This window comes from Betta splendens, chromosome 10 (assembly GCF_900634795.4).
Source record: "Betta splendens chromosome 10, fBetSpl5.4, whole genome shotgun sequence".
NCBI lineage: Eukaryota > Metazoa > Chordata > Actinopteri > Anabantiformes > Osphronemidae > Betta > Betta splendens.
Window position 1 is genome coordinate 14,710,572 of NC_040890.2, and position 24,992 is coordinate 14,735,563.

Genomic DNA, 24,992 nt, shown 5'->3' on the forward strand with positions numbered 1-24,992 from the left:
AACAGGCAACTTTTGGCGTCGACTTGATTTATCCGTTCGGCAAAACGGGAAACACGGACGCTCGCGTGTGAATAAGCAACTAGCAGGTGATCGCTCATTCTGCACACTGCTGCACAATAATCTAAATATTATATAAAATGAGTCGACCCGTAGTATATGGGAATCTGCGTTTAACACTCTTTCCCACAATGCATCACTCCCTCAACACCTGCAATAATTTACCTGCAGAACCGATTGTAAAGCGTTTCATTGGGGACCAGTGATTTTTATGACGTAGTCTGTGTTTGGATCCACCAGACGCCCCCTCAGCCTCCTGCGGTGATGATCCCGGACCTCGCAGGTGGGTCAGCGCGGCTTCAGGGCGGCTCTGTGGCAGCTGGTGCAGTCGCTGTGGACTCTTGCTTCCTGTGATTCGCACCTGCCTGCCGCTGCCTCCTTCGCGTCAGGAGGCATTTGCCGGAGCTGCTCCTCACGCTCTTTGTGTATGAGACTGACTTCCCTGCACCTGCCATCCTTCCACCCCGCGATGCTGCATTCGGGCGCTTGATTCCCGCCGCCTTTAAATTCACGACATAAAAAGGGAACTGTGCATTTTTTTTATGCTTATGTTTTATGTTTATGTGCTGCAGGGGTTGTATTTATGTCGTCTGCGCTTTCTTCTGTTTGCAGCCTGTGAACTTTACTTTTTTTTACTTTAGAGGACAACAGCGCGAGCATCTGGAGCACTCTCAGAACCAGTAAGTGCTGCATGAAGGTTGTTCCTGAAGTTAGTGAACCAGGTCGGCTTAAAACGATGGGTAGAAGTTGTAGATTTCGTAGTGAAAACTGAGACACAACTATGTAAGTTCTCTAGGAATCCACCTCATAGCAGCTTCAGATCCACTCTTCATTTATCGCCACGCTGCTGTTTACTCTCCCCTTGACGAGTCAGAGCTGCCCACGCGTGTCTCTCCATGGCAGGCGTCCCCGCATGCACGTGTCTGAGCGTTTAGGCATGTTCGCGGCACATCTCAGCCCGTCGGGGGCCGCCTGAGCCGGGGCCCCGGGCGCTCGCTCGCCTCGCTCAGTGTCGCTGCCCGAGCGATGCAGACTGTTGGAGTTTAATTTCAGAAAACACACTAGAAGCCATGTTCCATAAATAAACATCGGAGAGAACTTGGCAGGATGGAATTCAGCTTTTTGTTCAGTAGCGTGATCACGGTGACTCGTTTAGTTTAAATCCATTTCGTTGGCGCCTCGGGGACTTCAGACAGACACAGTGTGGGTTTCTGTGCCTCTGAGGTTCTAGACGTGTTATTCTAACAGCTGATGAGAATGTAAAACCGTCTAAGTGACATCAACAAAGGTTTCTGCCAAATATTTTCTAATAAAATGAAAAAAATTTTTAGCTTCAATTTAGTACCAGCCCAATTAAAAGAACGATTAAACTTAATTTACATTTTTGTTAATCCATTTTAACCTAAATTCACTTTATGCACATCCGAGTGAACTTGTGTTGTGTTTACTCTGTTTTACCTTGAACCTACGCTTAAAATGCGTACACTAATTCGTGCACGCTGATGCAGTTTTATTGAACAAAATGTTCAGAACAAAGTTGCAGCTGAATGTGCTTTTGTTCACGTGTCAAGAATATTTATAATGACTCGGACTTTATTGCAGAAACGACTGCTTTTCTTCCATTCGCTTGCTTCTCCCTCATTACAAGCAGCCCAGTGTTGGTCTGAAACAATAGTGAGCACATTTCTCCCGTGGTCCACAGCCCTGGTGGCACATTTTCCATTCTCCACAAAGCCCTGTGGCTTAATGGAGATTGTTTTAGCGGTGGCTTTGGTCTGTTTAACAAATGCAGCATTGCCTCTTTGTTTTACATTAAATAAAATCAATTTTAACATCAGTGCGCAAACACTTAGTATAGCCCATTATAAGTTTTGTGTGGGTTTAGCTCTCATCTTTTTCATTTAATTATTATTATATGTTTTCATCACAGGCTTTGCATTGCTCTGCTCACTCACTGTTTCTTCGCCTTCCACAGTGGAGCACTGAATCAAACAAATCTCCTCAGGGGATGTTCTTCACTAACAGGAAGTGGAACAAGCAACAGACACACGCAGTTGTGTGTGTGTGTGTGTGTGTGTGTGTGTGTGCGTGTGTGTGTGGACCAGCGCACAAACTTGGTTGAGGGCAGAGGGAGAGAAATGGAGATTGATCGCAGAGGTTAAGGTTTTCTGGCGCTGCGCTGGCGTTCCATCATGTACAGTAGCCGTTTTAGATTCACAAAGAGCACTGCAACAGAAACAATAATGATTCAGGACTCGGTGCGGGCTTTTTTCCTTTTTTTGTGCGGAGTGAGTTGTGTCCTGTAACTCTGGGCAGTGCACCACGTCTCACAGTAAATAATGGCGCGAGAGCGCGGGGCATTCATTACGGTGCGGAGCAGCGCGCGGCGTGTGCACCCTCCTGCACACTCCAGCAGGATTTAGGAGGGAAAGGTAGAAGTTAATGAGTTCTGCCGGAGACAAAATTGCAGAGAGAAAAACAAATGGAGATACGCTTCATAACGTTGTTTGTCTCTGTGCTGCGAAGCCTGTATAGAATTAGTGAGAGGAGATACTAATCTTTCTCTCTCTGCCCCTAAACGCACAGCAAATCTCCAGAACAGAGAAGTTTGTTTTACGCTTACGTTTCCTTTAGCACCAGCTACTGTGTTTAAAGTTAGTATTTCAAATCCCGAGCGTGCGCCGTGGTTTCTACAACTTCTTGTATTAACGGTTTATCAGGCTTTTTTTGTTGAGAATGACAAAGCCAGAAATCTGTCTAAATAGCGATGAAAAGGTTTTGAAAAGGTCAGGACTTGATGTGATGCTCCTTCCTCCCCCGAAAAGACACAATCACAGCACGAGCTCCCGCAGAGGAGTCGCTCGCGTGGTTTCACCTTCTACTTACGTGTTTGAAGTCGTGCACCTCGAGCACCTCCTCGCTTCCGTTCCCCATTCGGAAGAGCTCGATGCGCCGGCCGGGGTCAATCTCCATCACGCTGTCTGTCTCCACGCCGTCCAACACCGCTTTGTACTGATGATCGTACACCTGCAATCACACGCCATTGTTACTAATGCAGCTCCACTGTATTTATCATTGGCCGTATTGTCATTTTGTGCCGGAGAATAGAAAAGGTCTCTGAAAACAAAGTTAGGGTAAATTCCACAATCATAATACTTCAATACGCGCGTTGAGGACACAAGATTAGTCTCATGATTTGCTCTCTGTGTTGAAAATGGCTTCATTTATCCGAGCAGTCGTTCTCATGCGCAGCTGTTTCCTGGTAGGGGAAAAAAGAGCAGTGTTTTGTCTGCGGGATTAAGAATCGTAAGACATCATCTTCCCACGTCAGAGCCGGAAAATGTCTGCGTCTGAGATAAATAGAGCTGCGAGAGAATGCCACGAAATCATCTGTCCTCAAATGTATCACTTTAGTCCTTTTACCCAGTTTGAACCGGGACAAAGATCAGTAAAACTGCTCCCAACCTCCTGATTCCCTTAAGACATTAAGTCTGGTCGTGTGCTCCACTCTGACGAGGGCAAAGCAGTAGAAGAAGAGCGTTTGAACACAGTTTAGTATCAAAGGCACAAAAAAAGACAAAAGCTCAGTATAAAATATTTCATTCCTGCGCCACTTTGCTCCTGCAACAATCGTGTGGTGAGAAAAAACTGAATCCAAAGTCAATTCTAATCCCACTTTATAACTATCGACCGGTTGTTTGTTGTTGATTGAACCAATCACAGATGGAATATTTCCCAGCGGTTGCAGTGGAGGCATCCGTGTTCTGGGACGTAAGTTGAAAACGGAATATGTGAGACAAAAGTCAGTTTGGTAATTAAAATATTTTCTCTCACATCGGCATTAGCGGACGTTTTCTTCCGAAAGCCCCTAAAATAAAGAGCTTTTAATGGGCGGTACAGTAAAAGCCTTGTGCTGCTCACTGTTGCCTTAAAGGGCTGTTGTTTATCACCGCCGCTTGCTTATGTACTGTTTTTGGACACGCATGGGTAGCTCTTAAAATTCCCTGTCTGAAAAATGATTCATGCCCACCAGCTGAAAATATGCTATTAATATTTATGCGAGACTTGTGTTATGATGAGGAATATATTGCTGAGTTCATCTTCATCTGTCTCAGTGGCAAATCAGAGCCTCGCCAATGAGACGCATGATTAATGAATACACTCGGATAGGAGTCCATCAGGATTTATATCCCTCATCAGAAACATCTGAATGTCCTCTAACGTTTTCTTTTGCTTTACATTCCTTCACACATTCAGCATTTAACATGTTTTGAGTCTTCTATGCAGTATTCATGACATTTAAATGTACTGCGGCGCATGCGGCGGCGACGGCTCTTTCTTTTTGGTGGCAGAACAGAGTAATGGCGATCGAATTGGATATAATTCTTAATAGAAGACCACTGTTGGAGTGGCACTAGTCCATAAATCTCCATTAACACGGGTCACTGTAGCCTTGGCGCCGACGAGAAGTAGAACTTCAGGAGGAACCAAATTAAGATGGGCTTGAAATTTAAGTGTCAATTGAGCAGTTATGGATAAGATTGGTGCTATTAAACAGCCTGAGAGCCTGTGTGGTGAATTAAAGATCTATCTGAGCATTTCTTTTATATTAACATAAAGGTGGAATGGGGGAATAGATTCTGGAGGCTTATTGATTTATACTAAAACAGTGAATTACATTTTCAGCAGGCCATCACTTTTGATGAAAATCAAGCAGCGAGAATCTTCCCACTGCACCAGGTTGAAATAGATAATAATGTATTACAACAGTTTGACTTCAGCTGGTTCAATATCCAAAGCTGCCGCTGTGCACCGTAATTGGCATTGTGAAAATGGAAATGAATAGCCTCGGTATGGTCTCTCTTTATACCCCGAGATGCTTCGCTACATTGGGAAACTTTCAGTATGATTTATGCTGCAAGAGGGGAACAATTTCAGAGCACAACACACGGTTGTGCCCCGTCGTAAAGCTGATTGTTGTAATTTGTTTGCGTGCCAATTCTCATAACTCTTATCTTGTGTTTAGTTTAAAAATATACAGCGGAGGGGGCAGATCTCCATTCCTCATAATTTACTTAGTGCGTGTTGTACAATTTCGAAGCAGGAAGTGTCACTTGGCCGTGAAACCTCCTCCAAAACATCACAGGAGGTTAATTAGCGTCTCACATGACACGGAGCAGGGAGACGCCGCGCACGGACGCGAAAGGCTCCAATTTACAGCATGTTACGCATTCAGACCCAAAGAAACGTTCACTCAAAGCTACTTATTAAGTCGGCCAGCGCCCAACCTGTTTGAGGGAGAGCTCAGCGAACCGGAAGAAGGACCGTTCTCAGAGGAGCGGCCCCTCCGCAAAAACGGATTAAGGTGAAGATGGGCAGCGTTGGATGCTCATCGTCTGCTGAAAGTCAAATGAGCGAACCAGCGAGGATTCCTGCGTGTCCGAATAATCTGGTTGTAATAATGGGCTGTGAACAGGCGGAGGTGGTGGACGGACTGAAGAGTTGGGGAAAGGTCACATTTCTGTTTAAGCAGACGTGCTCTGTCCTGTGGTCGTTTGCTGACCTCAGCGAGGCCATTACATGTCGGCAATTTCTCCTAATTTCTCATGTCCGTGCTGTAAACGCATCGTGCTCATACAATAGTTTCACTCTTTACTTCCTGTTGTCAATGCATTAGCAAATATTTGACTGTTTTCTGATGAGAAGCAACGTCAGCAGTCATTTTAAGTCCAGTGCTCACTCTGTCATTTCCACTCCTGCTGAAAGCATCTTGTTGCTGAGCTGCTAAATGCTCCGTTACACTGTGTCCATGCACAAAGAAGCTTTAACTGGCCTAATTAATATTATATACTGCACATTATGGCGCCTAAGTTAGTTTTAATTGAGCTGCTTTCTTTAAAATCTTTAAGCTCTACTCTCGACTTGTTTTCTGAAAAGCACCATTAGAGAAACTGTCTATGTTAATGATTCCAGCCACTATTTGAAAGACCGCGTGTTTCTCTGAAATCACATTTTATGATTTCTACTATTTGACATTTTCAAAATTCAAAAGAGTTTCCTGTCAACTCCTGAAGTTTCCTACTGCGGCTATAAGCAGCAGCCTCTAATCTGAAGTTCAGTGCTGACTCCCTGTTGTCTCACCGGCATTACCAACTTCTGAGAGCAAGCTGAAGTGCAAAAACAACTCTCAGGAACGAGAGCAGTTAGTTTATAACAAGGCAAAGCAGTAACAACAATGCATCGGTGTCTTTGGATGCTATTATTTTTCCAAACGGAGCTGTTTATTTGGACACTTAAAGGTTACATAGAAAACCAACCCAGCGCTGTGAAATGCTCATTGATTGCCAAAGGAACATTACTGTGAGCCGAGCGCTGTTATGTATTTGAAAACCTGCCATCTACTATGTCCAATCTCGCTGCAGAGCGGCTCGTCTCTGCTCACATCACAAGATGTCTCACACTGTCGTACAGTATGAGATAAAGAATTCACATCTGTGCAGCCGAGGACCGCGAGGCGATGCGCGCGGAAGCCTTCGCAGACAATGCCTTGTTTATTTCCTCTCTTCAAGGTTTCTGTCTGAAGTGGTTCTTAACAACCTCCACCTAGATGGTTTCAAACGTAGGGAGCGAGCGAGGAGCGGCGGCGCCGGCGGACCCGCGGGGTGTTTGTGTGAGCGAGCGGGCGCTGGTGTGGCTCCCGAGGACATTAAGCAAAGGTCACGTAGATGTTGTTACAGGTGAGTGGGTCGCGGTTGGTGCCGTGTGTGTGTGTGGGCGGGCAGATGGAGTCGCTGTGCGCGTGTGTGTGTGTGTGTGTGTGTGTGCGTGTGTGTGTGTGTGTATGTGTGTGCATGCGTGTGTGTGTGCGTGTGTGTGTGTGTGCATGCGTGTGTGTGTGCGTGTGTGTGCGTGCGTGTGTGCTTCTATGGAGGAGGCGGCCGTGGGAATGAGGGAGAGATGAGTTGATGACAATACGTCCTCTTCGTCGTCCTTGAGGGTCAGGAGATAGAGGCTCCAGTCAGGCGGAACCGGATGCCTGTCACTCACGGCGCGGCGGTGGGAGGTGTGGGTGGAGGTGGGGGGTGCACGGGGCCTCCTGGGAGCCATAGGCAGCCCTGTGATAGATGGAGGTGGGCAGGAGCTCAGACAGCCACAGCAGCGAGCGCGGTTTCGGGCCTTATCGGCGCCAAAGCGCCCACAGACTTGTTGCCGCGGCCCGTTTCTATGAACCATACGCTCGTACGCCGGCGTTGCCGTGTATCCAGTCCGCGGATGAAACATTCATAGCACGCGGTTAAAGTTAGGAAAAGATAATGAGCTTGGTTAAATATGGAAAATGTCACCGTGACAGTGTCTGCGTGTCACAGACCCGCGGCTGCGAACGCTGCCTGGGCGCAATGACGGCGGCGCTTTCTCTCTAGAATGTAAAAGCAAAACAAATTGGTTTCCATAAGAGCGGCCTGACCTTTAAGAAATGACCACTAATGTGAACACTTTGCAGAGCTGCTGTTTACCTTATGGTTAAAAGAAAGATCCCCTTTAACAACAATCAGCTGCACAACCGCCCACCCAACACTATTTATTATCACTGAACACCTTCTGGCTTCTGAACGTAAAGGTGGAACGTTCCCTCAGTTAACAAATGTCAGGGACAACAAGCATCAAATGAAAGAGTGACTATAATATAATATAATGAAATGTAATAGTGTCGGTTTGCAGATTAATTAACATTTGTGCTATTTAATTCATATGTTTCACTTATTAGGTTTCCTGTTGGTTTCACAGCTCGTAAATATAAAACTACACCATAGTATTTATTATTGAAGCATATTATGTGTATAAATAAATAGTGTGTAACAAGTGGAGGTTATTATGGGTTATATACACAGACTGTCACAACTCACAAGCTCATTTACAGAAAACATAGGTGCTGCTGGTAACACTGGCTTATTCTGTACTTGTTACTTTGCTTCTTTTAGATGTAACGTATTCACAGACTTCCATTTACAAATGTATGGTTTAAAACGGCAGCGGCCGTATTTAGGGAGATTTCTAAGATGCTCTGACAATGAAATGGCAGCACACACACACACACACACACACACACACACACACACACACACACACACACACACACACACACACACACACACACACACACACACACACACACACACTTGCAGACTTCTTTGTCGTAACATTGACGGCAGCTGCTCTTTGTGTGATGTCAAACTGACTCTAGACTTTAAAGGTTTGTCTCACCTCGACTCAATCACGTTTGATCAGTGCGTTATCGTGTGCGTCGCTGTGTAAGTGGCTGCGGCGGATGAAGGCGTGGTATGAATGAACTGGAGAAATCCCTCCCGTGGTGGAGTTTGTCTCCAGGTGCAGCGCAGGAGTCCCGTTATATTGAGAAGCTTAGAGTCGGAGCCGCCGGCCAGAGAGAGCTTCACCTCCACCGTCTTCACAGCGACTCAGAGGGAGTTTACATGATTTCTGCCTGTCTTTTGTTTCCCCCGCTGCGTATAATTCAGAGCTCAAGTCCTTCTCACACGAGGACTAATGCCTCCCAACCACTCCGGCTGAGAATCCTGTTTTTATTAGAGTTGCTCATTTTCTCTGGAGCGGAGAAAAGCCACGTGTGCGTGAGCCGCATCGTGGAGGTCTCACCTTTTTGAAAAACAAAGAGCGAACATGGAATAATTAAACCCCCCCTAGAAAAACGACACGCGGTCGCGCTCGTACGGTGAAGCTTCACAGGTAATGAAAACAAGCCTGCCCGGTGGATTGTTGGAAACAGAAGATGCTGAAGGAGGCGTCTGAGATCCCTTTGGAGATATTAGTTGAAAATGAGGACCTGCCAGTACATACAGCATGTCCCACCCAGGACAGCGGTGCAGGTGGCCTTCATGCATCACACCCCCCCCCCCCCTTCACCACCAGACACCTCACAGAATGCAAATTTATGGACATGTTTCTTCCTACAAGGTGATTTTAGCAGATTTCATACATAAAACACACGTACGGGAGGCGGGAGGCGCAAACGGAGAGACATCTGATGCTGCGGCGCCCTGAGACCATGGGGGATTATGCTTGTGGACACTGATTACCAAGCCTGTCAACTCCCAAGGCCCGGAGAATTTGGATAAATGAAGTCGGAATGCCGGCTGCTGTCGGGCGACGCCTGCCGAAAACAGGCAGCTGCTTCTGGACGGGCGCCAGCTCAGAAAATTCAATTTAGAAAATACCGGTCAGTCACTTGTGCGTCATCCACTTAGCCGGCGCAGGGTACAATGAGCCCACTGGCAGTGCATGACATCAATCTCACTGAAGACAACCTGACATGGAGCACAATACAACATGTTGCAGACAGCGGAGCCCTGGCATCCGCCTCATCACGTGTGACTGTCGTGGTGCGTTCGTCAGCGGCGACATTTACATTTATTAAAAATGAAAGTGAGATGATAGTCGCACACAACGAAACGGGAGGAATCATCGCTTTCCAGGCGCCAGGTTTATGACTTAGAACGAAGTCTTGTGCTTTTGGAGCTGAAAGTTGTGCAAGTTTCAAGACTGGAACTCGAGTTTATTCTTTGCACATGCGTTTATATTTACTATGGGCAACATTCTGATGAAGAACCGCTGAATATAAAGCCAACGCAGTCGAAGTCTCCAGTTGTGTCTGGGAGCAGCGTGCATGCGCCCAGTCAGTGTGTAATGAGAGGACACGAGTCGGAGTCTGGCTCTAAATAGAAACGCTTGTAAGGCACTGAAACATGTGTGCGTTGTAATTATCACCAGGCATTTCTGTGGTTTCTTATATGCGGAGGTAAATAGCTGGATGCGAGCAATTAGGTAGCAGCGCCCCAAGTTTGGCCTCTCTTTATCTGCAGGAAGTTCTATCAATAGCACCAACAACCGATCTGAGCTCAGGCCTAGTGAAGACCGAGCATTTACTCCTCACTAGACTGACATGAAAACTGCGTGAAGTCATTTTGATCTTTGATGAATCGTATAATGTTGTTGCGCGTCGGCGCTTGAACTCTTGCATTTTTGCGGCGTCTTAATATGTTTTTGGAAGGCGTACAAAAATCACAGGGCGCGTATGGAGCATTAAATGGAAAGTTAAAAACTAGGCTGGCGTGGGGTTAAAGTGCTTTTGGGAATTCACCCAACCAATTACCGTAGGCATCAATTTGATGTTAAAATGTTTTAAAGCTGCCAATGCCACAGGCCAGTTAAGGGAAACGCTAAGGTCATTAGCCTTTTAAGGGAAAAGCCAGAGAGTGTCAAACGGCAGAAGCTTAATGGAGTCATCTTCGTAAACCGCATTAACACTGGTAGAACAAACCGCTACGGGCGCTGTACCCACCTTCTGAACCAATTGTGTTGTTAGTGTATTTTTCTTTTTCTAGCACAAAGCTCGCTAGCAGATGTGGCTCTCAGATACAGCACTGTAAGTCCAGCGGAGCTTGAGTGGTAGTTTACCCAGAGAAACACCACCGATCGCCTGGAACATCCGCGATAAAGGTCATCTTTCGGAGCGGGTCCTCCCCCCGGGATCAAACGGCAAAAGCTTCTTTCTTGTTTCACCATTTTGCCCTGATGCTCAATAATCACACGAACCCACTGCAGACAAATAAAAGGCACAAAACCCCTCGCTGACAGAATCCCAGTAGACCAGAAGACGAGGCCGCTGCCGTGAATTATGAGGTGATATTAGAAAAACATGCAATGTAGAACTATCATATTGTGGATTCTTTATCCCTTAATGAGCAGTAAACTGGTATTGATATCACTTCATCAACAGCCTCCTTGAACAAAGCTGTTTACCTCAGTAAATTAATTGTGAGGATGTTGCCATCGGTGTTTATAGTCGAGATGCTCGGATGAAGAATCTAAAAGAGAGACAGACTTTTCAGTTGTTCACAGAAGGACAGCAGGTTTCAAAGACGATGTTTCTTTCTGTGATAATTGTGGCTGTAAAGCTGATGGCACTTTGACTTCCCCCACACGTGGGTACGAACAGGAGAAGAGACTCTGACCAACTGTGGCGTGGTTTAAAAAGCCTCAAATCCTAAAACCAAGCTGTGAAGCGTGTGTGTGTAGGGCGGTGAAGTACGGTCGAGTGGCTGAGTTTCGTGTTCCGGGCTCTGCAGAACTCGGCCAGTACCGGGGTAAATGAAGAAAAAGGTAGAAATATAGGAATTGCATTTTGAACATTCTAAAGCATATTTAGTTCATATCAGGACTTCTGTTGAGGCCTGAATGGTGCATCACTGTAATTTTTGAGAGCTCCACACACAAAAGTGTGTCTGCTGTTCTTCCAGGTTTAAATGCGGCGTGAGGTGGGACACCTTTGAAAGCGAAAATGAAAACAAAACCAAGTCGCTAAATGAAAAGCCTCTTGCAGTAGCACGTTTTTTCTTTTTTTTTCGCTAGGAATAATGGAGCATGGAGACATCTGAGGGCTGCTGGAATATATGAAGCATATTTTCGCAGTAACTCAAGTGGAATGTTGGCAGAAGCCACAGCCTCTCGCACTTCTCCCCTTTTTATTTTTGTTGCTGAAATCAATTCAACGTGGAGCCTCTGAATCTTAAACGCAGCCTATCTCTCTCCTCTGTCACCCTCCTCGTACCTGAGAGGGGTGTAATGACCCACTTTCTCGCCTCGTCCCCCAGCGACTCAGACGCTTACCGCGTTTGACCACCTTGCTGTGGTCGACTACAGTCTGCAGCTGCTGTTAATTTACAGGAGCACTGTGCGACCGTTTTCCAGCTCTGAAGCATATATGACTAATCACACCAGTCATTTTAAACAACTTGAGCTCTCTCTGGCAATAAATCACCTTGATACGTGCTACTGTGCCCATAATAGAGCTGCAATCAGGAGGGAGGAGGCCGGGGAACTTTGGGAGCTAGTGAGTAGTTTTGGTCGACACTATTGTGGTACAAACGCGGGGATTGGGACGCGTTGTTGTTCGATGTGTTGTCTGATCTCTGTAAAAGTCAAAGTGAAAACAAAGAATCGAGTTCCAGCTCGGGGAATATGGTGTTTCCCTGGACCTTTAGCTTGAAGAGTTTGTATTTTCTTTTGCTTTTTATCTCCTTTTTTCACTTCAGAGTGTTTTTATACTAAATCCATAGCACAAATGCTGTGCTTCATGAATATGCCACGGCGCTTTTTCAACACGTATAGTAATGTATTCAAGCAAATCTGACACGGCCGGGCCGGAAATGCTAACTCGTGTTTAGCTGCTGTTTAATTTGCTTTTAGCGTTTTAGCCAAACCCCAGATAAACTAGAAAGTGAAGACACTGACTTTGTTTTTGTGGTTCGCCTGGATAACAGAAAAAAAGTTTTTTCAAAATGTCCAAAAGCCGCTGTTTTTATCTTCCAGTGCCAACTGTAAGCGGCCACAGAGGGGGCGTCACGCGGTCCTTCAAAGATGGCGGCAAACCTCTTTCTGGTACGTGATAAATGTTGGAGCATCCCCTAAAATGAAATGAAATGAAGTCAAACAACACAAGGACCTTGGCTACGCGGCGTTGTGCTCTTCTACCCCCCCCGTCATTGTTCCACACCTCATCCTCCCGCCGTGCCTTTTCCTGCCAAGGAACCACTGTGCCGAACCGTAGAACAATCTGCTGCTTGTCAGCGGCGCTGAATGAATCCTGTTGCTTATTGTTGAGGTGAACGTGTTATTTGAATACGACCAATCTCCTGTAATAAAAAGGCTGTTGTGCTTTATGAAATATTCATCAAAGGTATCCCCCGGAGACGCAGATGCATTCAGATGCATATCTCAGGCTCTGAAACAGACTTTAGCAAACAAAAGGTTGCGAGCGGCGCCTGCCAGCTCCGAAGGCCCGCTGCAGACGTTCACAGGGGGAGCGACCTCTATAGTGGACACGTCCCCTTGACGCTCCGCTGGTTCTCAACCAGTCCACCTCCTAATAAATCAACACAGCGCACGCTAGCACCCAGCAGCTAAGTGGCATTTAAAGAAACAGCTTGTGAGCGCTGTAAGGCTGCAATTTGGATCATTTGGACACGAGGCAATAATTTGACCAGATGAACGGCATTAACAACAACCGGAAAGTTTTCAGGCCCCTACGAGGTGGAAAAAAAAAGCCCAAGTAGCATTTTGTTAAAAGTCAATGAAGGCTGAACTTCATGTGGTTCAGAAGGGCAAACGCGTTTTCCAGTTCCAGCTCCAGTTCACTCGATATTGAGGATGTGATGCATTTAAATTCCCTGGCAATTTACCAAAAAATGACAATAGACCGTGGCCCTGCTATTTATCAACGGTGCATGATGTCGCCGCGTGCCAACTCATGCTGGGAAAATGTGCACGGAAAGCAATAAAAGCCGGCGCAGGTTCCGCCCGCCGCGCCGAGCGTCGGGCTCCTGTCTCGGCTACAAACGCGGCAACAACAGCAGCTTCAGCGAACATCCCAGTTCAGGCGGCGCCGTCAAATTTGGCATCGCTACAACGAGAGCACGACCACCTCTCCTTTATGATCACAGCGCAGCTGATAGCCCCGGAACGGCGAATCCCCCACCACGACTTCATCTGTGCCTTATCACGTATAGAACAAGTGAGATAGGGCCCGTAACAAGGTGGGCTGTTAGAAGAACTCCTGACAGAGCTGCTGCGGGAGACGCAGGCTCATAATTGTTCAAACATTGTTTACTCCATGCTTCTGCCTTGAAGACGCAATAAAAGCCAGGGTGATAGTCCTATGCAGAGACACTGGGCTATCACACTGGGACTATGGGTACTGATGAGAAGCTCTTGGTCTGTTGCCATGGCCCCTGTGTGGGCTGCATGTCAGCGCTGGTCTGCCCTTCTTTTTAATAACACTGAAAAACGCTTTGAAGACCCACTGGGGGAACACATCACATTACGCTCCCAGCGGTTTGGGTCTGTGATTTTGCAGTTTAACATTGTCTCGTGCCATTAAAGAGCTCAGGAGGTTTGTCATTTAATTTGAATTTCTTTTTTTTTTTTTTTGGTCAGAATTTATTGTGGATCCTACATGGCCCATTGTGGATGGCCTCTAATGAAAGACATGCAAATGTGGCCCTATGAAAGAGCAAAAATAATGCCGTTCAGTATTCGTGCCACTGGCTGGGACTGGGAAATTAAGAGACGGAACAGCCAGTGTAATTTATTTTCCCTCAATGAGGTAAATGAGGTTTTTTCTTCGAGTCATGTGGACTGGGAAGGTTGCTTTGCTTTAAGTATAAACATTAAATGCTCCTCCTTGACTTTTAGTCAATGTCACTTCCATTAGTAACCTATTTGTGTTCGACGTGGGTCAAGTGTTGGAGACTGGAGACATTTACAGACAATTCGCTTAGAGACTAATTGACGTGATTTCTCCACAGGTCTGTTTGTTCCACCTCTGTTTGAGTCTTGACCCCTGTTGTTGCTGTGGAAATTAAATTGCTATTTCTCCTCCAGCCACCAGATGTCACTCTATTCCCTGTCACCTGTTGGGCCCCTCCCGCTCTCACCTGTTCCCAGCTTCCTCCATCCGGCGTTCCCAACCCCAGCTCCCTCCTACATGGACCCTTTCACTTTTTCATTCCTTTCATAGTTACAGTTTTCTACATGCATCTGTTCCTTGGGGAATCAAAAGCTTTTTTGACAGTGGCACCGTTGCAGGTTCTGCAGCGATGACTTATGAGCATTAGGAGAAGAGGAAGAAAAGGGCAAAGGTCATGAGGAAAAGGCTGATTGATGGGGCTGAGAAGAACCCAAGCGTTGCACTACAGCATACAAGGACATCCCAGAGGGCTGAGGTCAAATAGCAGAGCTACTGTTGGGGCACGAACTGCAAAATTAAAATGCAATATTAAAATGAAATCCATGATTAATTTAAACTAAACTAAGCAATGGGTTAAAAAGCCTTACAACTGTCTTGGCTAGAGTTTTTTGGTAAACATCACTGAGTGTAGAATCAGAGGGAACATCTATTCTGAGGTATCGTTGGATGTTAAGCCGCATAATGACCTGTGGATTCATTTTTTTTGCACTGGTCTCTGTGACAGACAGAATTACCGGTCGCTGTATTCATGTAGCTAACGTTATAGAAACGCTGTGTTAATACGAGTCTTATGAAACTTGTTAGCTGTAATTATTACAGCAACAATATGAAAATCTGAGATTGCTTTGTAACCTAATTAAAATGACTCTGTGGTTTAATTATCTAGTGAGGTATTACTAATGCAATTCCAATTACAGGTGTGAAGTCATCAAGTCACGTTGCCCATATTATCCGTTTGGTCAAAGTGCAGCAGAAAAAAAAACCCAGAAAGATTTCAACAGGGATGAATTTTGATAAAAATTTGTATTGTTGTTAATTAAATCCCATAATTTTTCATCTAAGCTGTTATTTGTTCCTGCCAGACAGTTAATGAGCCCCACATTATCTCAGCGAGAGACAAAAGCCCAGAGGACGCGGGGTATTTTAAGGAGATTGAGACCCCTGGTGTAACTGGTTAGAGGTCGGCCATGTTTCCTAGACGCCAACGGAGGGGAGGGGAAAAATCAAAACAGGCGCCACGCTCGTCCCCTGTTAACAAGAATCAGACGCCTTTCAGTCCTCGCGCAGGTCAGCGCTTCGATCCCGCTGCCACCTTGAATGGCGAGAACGGGGCCCTGACGAGCGTTATCAGCGTCGGCTGACAAAGTGAAGTACATTTTCTGGGCAAATGAGACACAGCGGCCGAGCAGCAGCTGCCATCCATCACCGTCGCGGCGACGAGCGCTGGGAGGCTGCACGTCCAGCACCACTGACAAATTCATAAATACCCAAAACAATTAGATGCATTTCACTTTTTTATTGGGGTAAATAAACCAATAATGGCACGTCCATCATTAACAAAAGCACCAGCAGCTTGGACGCTAATTAGCAGCGTCCAGCAGTGTTACAGGACTCGGTCTTTGTCTCTGTCATGCTCTCGTTGGAAGGCAGAAAAGATTCTATGCCCTTTGATGTAACTCCGCTAAGGAATAAGAAAACAGAGAGGCTTTAATCTGTTTTGAGATCATGAACTATTTGTTTCTTTTTATTTTTCAAGTTCAACGTTGCTAAAAGTGCCAGTTTTTAGACTTAATTACACAACTGGCACAATTGAGTTTCATTTTGTAAGATTGATGGAACGTTTTCACAACGGACATCAGCAAAGATGAAACTGATGACATTACCAGACGTGAACTCAATGCACTAATCGCACTAATTACTAATTGTTAAAGGCCAAACGGTTGTTTCAACATGAGCGTAACAACGGTGAACCTGTTTTGTACGATCCCGTGCGAAGCAGATTCATTTAACTGCCGCTCGCTCCCTGAATGATACAGTACGACGACTGTTATTTCCACTGCGTTGTTATTTATGTGTGCAGCTGCGGCACAGCCTGCGGTGAGAAGCCAAACGAGTGAGGACCGGGTTAATGAATGTCGCGGAGCAGCCGTAAAACATGGCGGTCGGAGCGCTACGGCGCTTCAGCCCAGCGGAGAGGCCGTGATTTAGCCTAACAGTTATCTCTCATATGCGTTAGTGTCATGTTTATCCCACAATTAGCCACGATTGATGAAACAGCATGAGGCGCCCTGTCATCTCGCCTCCTCCGGTGACCAGCCCACTAGCTGCATTATTCAACACGTTATCACTTCGTGTTTGATTGAGTGACTTAATGTATGGATTGGAAACATCTGGAAGGAACGTGCCCTGATCATTAACGAGGCTCGTTCCAGCTCCAACGTCCAGCCTGTCGGCTTTACTCGCTCATTTCCTGCCTTAATGCTTAAAGTTGATGAAAGATCTTCCTTTGAAATGAAAGCCGGGCTGCTTTCGCAGATCATCCCCCCCATCTCTTCCTCCTCATGTATATTTTACCCCATCTGAAACGAGCCTGGCAGATCGAGACGTCATTAAAGTTCGCTAAAACTCCAATTCTTACAGGTGCCACATGTCGTCGCGTTTCAAAAGGGCTAATCAAGCAGGGTTGGTTTTAAATGAAGTGATAGACAGCGCCGGGGTAATTTAGGCACTGCCTCACCCTTCAGCGTAGTGAGCAAAGTGACTAATGGAGCGAGCGCACAAAAAGTCAGCGCTGCCTTTTAATTGCTGACAGATTTATTAATTCTTAAAATGGCGGCTTATTACGAGCGGGAGGAAAGGGAGCAGGTGGAGGCTCGCGCCCGCGCCCGCTGTTCGCTTCGCACGCGGCGGCTGCGAACGCGCATCCGGGGCCGTGAGCGGCGCAGCCTCGCCGGCGGAGCGACAGTGGATGTGAAAGCTCAGCCGCGTTTTAAATTGTACAACGGGGCGGCGGCGTGTGCTTGGCAGTGGAGGCGGGCGGAGCGGAGGCCTGGAGAGGGAGGCGAGCGTGTGTGTGTGTGTGTGTGTGTGTGTGTGTGTGTGTGTGTGTGTGTGTGTGTGTGTGTGTGTGTGTGTGCGTGCGTGCGTGCGTGCGTGCGTGCGTGCGTGCGTGCGTGTGTGTGTGTTTACCCGCCGCGCTGTACATACAACGCGCCGCACGCGAGCTGCTGGCGCCTTGGCAGAGCGAGGCGCCCACAATTAAGATGCCGATCTCTCGCGCACCCGTAGCATTCTAGCAGCTAAAAACAGAACCGCAGACACAATGAAACGCTACGCGGCACGGTAAATAACTCCCAGCAGGCTTTGCAGCGCCGCCGCCGTCCCGGGAAGAAAAGGCAACGTGCCACCGCCGCCGTGAAGCCTCTGCTTCCTCAGGCACTGGCAGCATTTTAAAACGACTCTCTTTTTGTTTCCCCCGATCTGCACCCCCCCTCGACTGCTCCCCGAGTAGACGGCATAATGCATCCTCCTCGATGGGAGCCTGTAGCGGCCTAATTTAACAGGCAGGCGGAGGCGCCGGTGGACAGTGGCCTGCTAATGAATGAATGGGCCTGACGTGTCAAATCAGGAAAGATTACAGACGGAGGGGCCGTCCTCCCAAAAGGTCCGGCCGAGCCAGCTGCTTCCGTGCGTCGCGCTGCCTCCCAGGAATAATAACTCCTCCATACAGGCCTGCGTCAACAGCCCGAGCACCAAGACATGTTCTAGTCCTGGACGCAAATTAAGAAAAAGGAGCATCTGCATGACGGGCAGACAGAAGCGTATCGTGATCAAATGCGGGGTCTCCCTCCCCCCTGCTGTGCGCTGACATCTGGACGCTCAGGTGGCTGCTGGGTGCACGCGGCCGAGCGGCAATAAATAAACAAAGAGGAGCCCGGCCTTGGAAAGCCGTACACCTGTGACCAGCGGAACAGCAGCGGGCGCAGTAGTGTTCATTAAAGGAGCCGGTCCTGACAGGGAGGCCTTTAAGAGGCCATCAGGAGCGACAACTCAGCAGCTACCTTGGGAGCGCAGAGGGAAAGGCATCAAGGTGAGCAATGCAATTTCAGCTTGAATAATGGAGCACTTTCCTCAGGACTGACGTTCATGTATTTCGCAGGTACTTTTGGGCTGTATGGCAAAACTGCCTGTGAGCTATTCAAGGTTCCCCAGGAAAAACGAGTTTACAATGTCTACGGGTTCACAATTACTCCGGGCCTGGCTGCTGGTTGGCAGATAATCTCGCTCCTAGTGGTCCATGAATTAAAAATAGCACCGAAATATATCAAATCAGGCGATGTGAAAGTCCGGGGGCTTTGGATGCCGCGCGCCACCAACGTCGCACAGCAGACGCCGTCTTCTAAAGTTTCATCTCTCGCATGTTTCTTTTTCTGTTTTTTTTTCCTGAAGAATAATTTCCTCAAAGCAAACTGTTACTTTTCTGTTGGATTCACAAGCCCGTTTCCATTTTCACAGAGTTGCTGATGTAAACTGGTAATAACAGAGGATTAATTTACAAGGAGGTAAAATCCCCTTGTGAGACTCGTGGCCCAGAACAATAATGAGCACATAGTAAACAGAAGTTCGCCCTAAGCCAGAAGAGAATGTGGAGGCACCCGATCTGCACACGGAAACCCGCAACGCGCACACAATCAAGCGCTCGCAGGCGCGGCCACGCCCTCGCACACACACAGGCAGAGAAAATGATGGTAGCATCTTCCCCGGGCCTCTGTAACAACATATGTTTGCAGGTAATTAAAAGAGGATCCCAAGCGGTTATCATGTCATATTGAAATACAATGCGCACAGCAAATTACCTTTCTGTGGTTATTTATACAGCGCCGGGTGCGTGGGGTCACGTTGCCGCAGCGACCTGTGAGAATAGCGTTCGTGCCTTTGACTCCTAATTAGAAGCATCGCTCTGATGTACAGTAGAGTGTGTGACGTGAGCGATTGCTTCCAGTCATGCTTCGTAATGTAAGAAGTAGTAGGGAAGTGAGCTACACCATTGACTGAGCATAACAATGTTTTAGGCTTGCAGTCATTTGCATAATGACTTTCAGGAGTGGGACACATTTTGTTGTCAGTAATTAGATTGAAGGCTCAATTATGGCCGCCTTTTCCACAGACGCAGGCTCCTGTCAGAAACGCCGGCTCCGCGTCGTGTCCGGGGCCTTTTTAAAAAATGCCCCACTGACACCGTCCATTGTCTCAGACCTGAAGGTGAAGCGGCCCACTTCCTCCCGAGGAACTTCATCACCGCCGGCGCCGCTCGCCTCATCCGAGGCTTTAACGGTGAGAATGACGAGTGTAACGGCTCGTTTGCACCTCTCACGTTCCCAGGCATTCGGGATCTGTCAAAACAGCTGGGGGGAACGGCAATAACAGATTTCAAACCGAGAGGAGGCCGCGTGAGCGCTGTTCTCCGCAAGGTCGGTTCTTAGCGAATGCGCATTTGGAATTAAAGACGTAATTTTTCTCTTTACAGATTGAGTAATTTGGGCTTAAGTTTAATGTATACGTTCTTAAGTCATCAGTCCAGTAGGTGAGTACAGTATATGGTTCCACTTACTGACATCGACTGCCCACTCAGTAGAGGAGCACAGATCTGGCAACTTACTGAAACAGTGGTCCATTCACAGCTCCAGGAGACATAGAGCAGGAGTGACAGCCATTTGTAGATGCTTTTCTTCTGCAGATCTAAACCCGGTGCATCCTCTTTCAGCTCCGTATTGGGCCTCCACCACCTTACAGCTTCGGTGATAAAAGCTTCTTACTTTCACCAGCTAGCTGCTAATAGCCTGATGATGCGGGGCATGAAAAGATGCTGGTGAACTACAACAAATCGCTAACAGGAAGTCGGAAGCAGGGAGACAGCAACACTGCAATGGAAAAGAAGCAGCACTGAGTGATGCAGTGAGAAGAACTCGCACCCGCCAGGTCATCCTTGAAAGCGTTTCCAGATTTTGAGGAGGACATTTGTTTGGTTGCACAAATATTTTTGCACATATTGAAGCTCTGCATCTACATTTGGATGCCGTTTGTCAGCAGACTGCTCGTCTTTGTGCTCGAATGAAAAAACAAGCCTCGCCGCGCAACTATTTCCTAAAATACATAGCGTTCACTCCCCTTGGCGTCAGTCTCTGTGCTCCGCTGCCCAGAGTCTGTACATGTAGGCGGCAGACGCTGCTCAGGATTAGCTGGTGAGTCAAGAAGCGTCCTGCTGTGTTGCACCTGATAACACCCATTTACCAAACACGACGCTGGCTGTGGCATCGCACTAATCCAGCCATTCCTCCATCTAATTACAGTATCTGCTGCGTGGATCCGGCTCTTTACCTTCCGAGAAGTCTCCAGATCGTTTCTGCACACCTGGGTTTTACTGTCCTACTGCGTCGGAGGGAACTTCTCCCCCGTTTGACAGACAGGCGGCTCTCCTTTGAAGTGCCTCCATCTCACTCACTCATGTGGAGGCTAGAGAATGAGCCTCCCCCTCAAGACCCCATTAAAGCAAAACCCGGGGTCCGTAGGTTTGATATTCATTGCCTGGGCAACCTCTGCCATCAACACATTTTGTGCCACGTGAGAATGATCACAGCTTATTAAAGTGGAAATAATGACTGCTCTACCTCCGGCATGAAATATTTAACAAGGACAAAGGAGATGGCTCAAAGGTGATTCATATCTATGTTGAAAGGAGAGAACGCGGACAATACTGTCTACACAGGAAGTGCAGATGAACCTCGGTGAACCTGAGCTGAGGAGGGACCGTCGGCAATTGAAATCTGCCGCTTAATGCAGGCAGAAATAAAAGAATAGCGTCGGAGGGTTGTCCGAATTAATGTTTATGAACCGCGCCGAAGATGTTGGTGTAACGGCGGCCGCTGTCCCGCGTGGAGCGCGTTCCCTCCACCCGCGTCGCGCGTCGAGCGGCTCGTGCGTTCACCGCCGAGAGATACGAGCTTTTGAGCATCGTTCCATTTTAATCATCCTCCCTCGCTGCCACACGCATGGAGCGTCCACTTTCTGGAGGTGGACTTATTGATGTATTTTCCTCCTAGCTTGGGTAAATTAGCTCTTTTGGCCCTTTTTTTGGGGGGGGGGGATCCCGGGGAAAAGGCACAGAGTGAAAACGTTCTCCATCAGGTATGATTGAATTGGATTTTACAAGATGAATTGCCACAAGAGTTTATCCCAATTACACTGCCAAGAGGCTTCAGTCCTGCTGCAGCCATCCTGGTCACCTGCAATAGGGTCAGCTTTGATTTATCAGGGTCATTGGGAGAAGATGTTTTTTTAGTGTGAGCAGAAAGCAGATAAATGCAGCAACAGCAAGAGGGTTCTTTTTGTTGTTCGGTCAGAACTTTTATTCCAACAGAATGCGATCCAGACCTCAGGAACCGCCAGCGGCTCTGAGCTTTCACTCTGCGTAACCTGTTGTAGAGACTCAGCGTTCCTCTCATAAGGCTGATCACTGGCAAACAGTGGGGCCGTGTCTTACCTTCCCTGGGCCGGGGCTCCACAGGTACCTCAGGCTGAAAACGCAGAGAGCCAAGACCAGGAAGACCAGCGCCAGAACCAGAGCCGCCCGCTGGAAGGTCTGGTACTTAGCTCTTTTCTCTTTGCCCGCCTCAACCTGCAAGTAATACACAGAAACATGTGGCTTGACTTTGTCCAGCAGCAACAATGTCGGCCTTTGTTTTTCCTCCTGTACCTTTCACCCTTCATTTCCAGTTTCAAGCTAACGGCCAACATAGTAAATTTCATTTATCCTTAGTTTAGAACTGTCCTTCTGGATTATTTGATTACAAACTGTCCAATAGTTACAGCAAGTGATTTTTTTATTTCTTGCTCCTGGTCTTATTTCTAATCTAAAGTCAAATCTTCCATTTTTCAAACTATCCACCAGTGATGCTGCTGGTGAGAACGCCTCACGCCGAGCACGGGGACGAGCGAGTGCCACAGAGAGGTTGCATTATCAAACTTCTCCTCGAATTAAAACTCTTCCTGCTGTAGTCAATTCCCCAAGCTTTAGGGCCACAAATTAATAAAGAGGCGCTTTTGTTCCTGCCGGGCTCCAGCAGGGAGAAAATGAAAGCTTCTCATTCACACCGGACCACTTTTGAAGGTCTCAAAGGACAACAGAAAAGCAGATATGTAAAAAAAATGGAACCAACTTCAATTAGCAAAATTGGTGTTGCTTATCTTCCTGTCTTCTAAAATGATGATAACGCAGCTTTGGTTTTCTATTGTGGCCGGGGTTGTTAAAGTAGTTAAGCTGCAGTAGATTGGACCGCACTTTAACATGCTGACTTCTTTATAATATGCAGGAATTATTTTAGGAGTACAGTAGTAATAGGTCTTTTCAATTTCTGGAATTCATTTAATATTTTAATATTTTAAATTGCACTCTGTAGGTTTGGAGGTATCAGACATTCCTGAGACATCATAAAAAAAACAGGCTACTATGGGAAAGCCAGAAATTCCGTACACTGTGAATATCTCTGTGTGAAGTGGAAGAAAAACAGTGGCTGAAATCCTCTGCTCTCCTGTGGCAGGTTGCATAAGCAGTGGAAACTTAACTGGAGGACAAACCTCGCTCGCTCGCTCTCTCTCTCTCTCTCTCTCTGCCTGCGTGTTGAATAACGAGTACTCGGAGGAAGGGGGTGGGATTGAGAGACAGACAGACAGACAGACAGACAGACAGACAGACAGACAGACAGACAGACACACACACACACACACACACACACACACACACACACACACACACACACACACACACACACACACACACACACAAAGGCAGGGATGGAGACGGCGTGAGCAGACTGACTGCGCAGCGACCGCCAACTAGTGTTTAAAGGTTTAGGAGTTCAGAATCAGCCTGGCAATTCCTCTTGAGCTTTGTGAGGAACAGTGCCTGGAGCCCCCTGCTGTTATCATGCAAAGAAGGAGCACTTCCTCGAGTAAACAACACAGAAAATAAACCTCAAAAGTAGCCAACGTGGCCAAGGAGCAGAAGCGGCGCTTTATCACACCGCCGCACGCTCGTAAAGCGCTCCAATTTGTGTGAAGGCTGCTGAAATGAGGAGCCACAGGTGATTCCTTAATCCCAATCATTCTCCATCCGTCACTTACTGCGTGTTCGTGATAAGTATCTGCAGGAACTGCTGTCTGCACCGTGAAAGAATCGCTTTATCTATTTATTTACATTTATTTTATTGCTGTATATTCGTATGGTGCATGGATATTCCGGATATAAAGCAAATCAAATGATTACGGGGCTGAATCTGAAAGTGGAAATAAGAGAAGGTGAAAAGCTGAAGGAAATTAGATGAAAAATTACTATTCTGAGAAAACTGGGATCACTCAGCAGGAGATCAAGCTGCACTCCCGTTTGATTTCAGAAGAGACAGATTCTGACATATTTTACTTAAAGCTTGTACTCGTATCAAGGGATTTTTCACTTTTAAACCACTCTTTCTTTTTTTTTGGGACTTAATTTATCCAGCCGTAAATTTTTAAGCTCGACTCTAATGACCTGAACTTCCTCACGGTATTTAAAAAGACAATAATTGATGTTAATTTAATAAATCAAAGCGAGAGACTCACATCTTTCCAGAGAATCTGTTGACTACTGGATTGGCTGCTAGTCTCCATAATGCACAGGAGGAACCTTCTACCCTCTTGGCCGGGGGAAAACACTAACGCTAACGCTCTGCGAGGGGACGAGTCCCAGCTCCTTTTCTTTGGGAGTGTGCTGAAGGGGAGGGAAGTTTCAGATGGAGTGGAATTACTGAAACATTTGTGATGCCCATTAAAAGCAAGGCAGATGTCTCGCCTGCCTGTCTGCTCCCATTTCAAAAGGTGGAAAGCCAGAAACGGATTCAGACTGAGGGACCAGATCTGCGCCGCATAAATTACACACTGTAATGGATGAAAAACACGGTAGCGGTTCACCACAGTCCAATAAATCTCCCTTATCTGACATTTACATTTTTTCATGCAAAATAACCCATAAATCTTATTTACATGCTGCTTTTTTGAGTCCTTCATTGTGAAGTATAAAGACGAGTTCAAGTGCCTTCTGTGTGATTCTGTTCTACAGCCACTCAGACTGTTCGACAACAATCAGGTGCAGCACAACAGAGGAATCTGCCTTGTGAAATGGAAATGAGTGTTTGCATTTGCAGAAATCAAAGGACGGAAGTTTAAAAAAAAAATCCCTTCAGTCAAAAACTTTTTTTTCCCTGAGTTAAATGCAGCTAATTTTCTTTTTAACGCTCCTCGATTAAACATCTGCGCGAACGTTGGCCGGTTTTTACTGCTGGACAGAAACGCTGCACTTGAAAGTCTGTTTTGAGCCCACGTGGAAGTCGCTAACAAGCCGTTACCTTCAGCTCGTTTTTAGCACATCTTGACTAAATTGTGCTCTGATACGATCTGTGCTAATAGACGTAGTGTGTGGTGTGATGAGTGCATGCAAACGGTGCCAAGGCTCCACATTATTTACATGTTTACTGAAATTCAAAGTGCTTTAATGTTTGTCTCTGGC

The 24,992-nt window shown here is 46.8% G+C and overlaps 1 protein-coding gene across 2 annotated transcripts in view; it reads right to left on the minus strand.

Moving 5' to 3' along the window:
• The window catches only part of tnmd (tenomodulin), a 35,172-nt gene extending 10,965 nt beyond the window's left edge, over nt 1-24,207 (minus strand). For both annotated transcript variants that reach the window (XM_029165750.2, XM_029165749.2), the window contains exons 1-3: nt 24,050-24,207; nt 21,936-22,070; nt 2,944-3,084 (exon numbers count right to left, since the gene is read on the minus strand). In XM_029165750.2, coding sequence (XP_029021583.1) covers nt 2,944-3,084; nt 21,936-22,070; nt 24,050-24,097 — 324 coding nt within the window. In that variant the 5' untranslated portion in view covers nt 24,098-24,207. The remainder of the gene's footprint in view (nt 1-2,943; nt 3,085-21,935; nt 22,071-24,049) is intronic.
• Between the last annotated feature and the right edge of the window lie 785 nt (nt 24,208-24,992).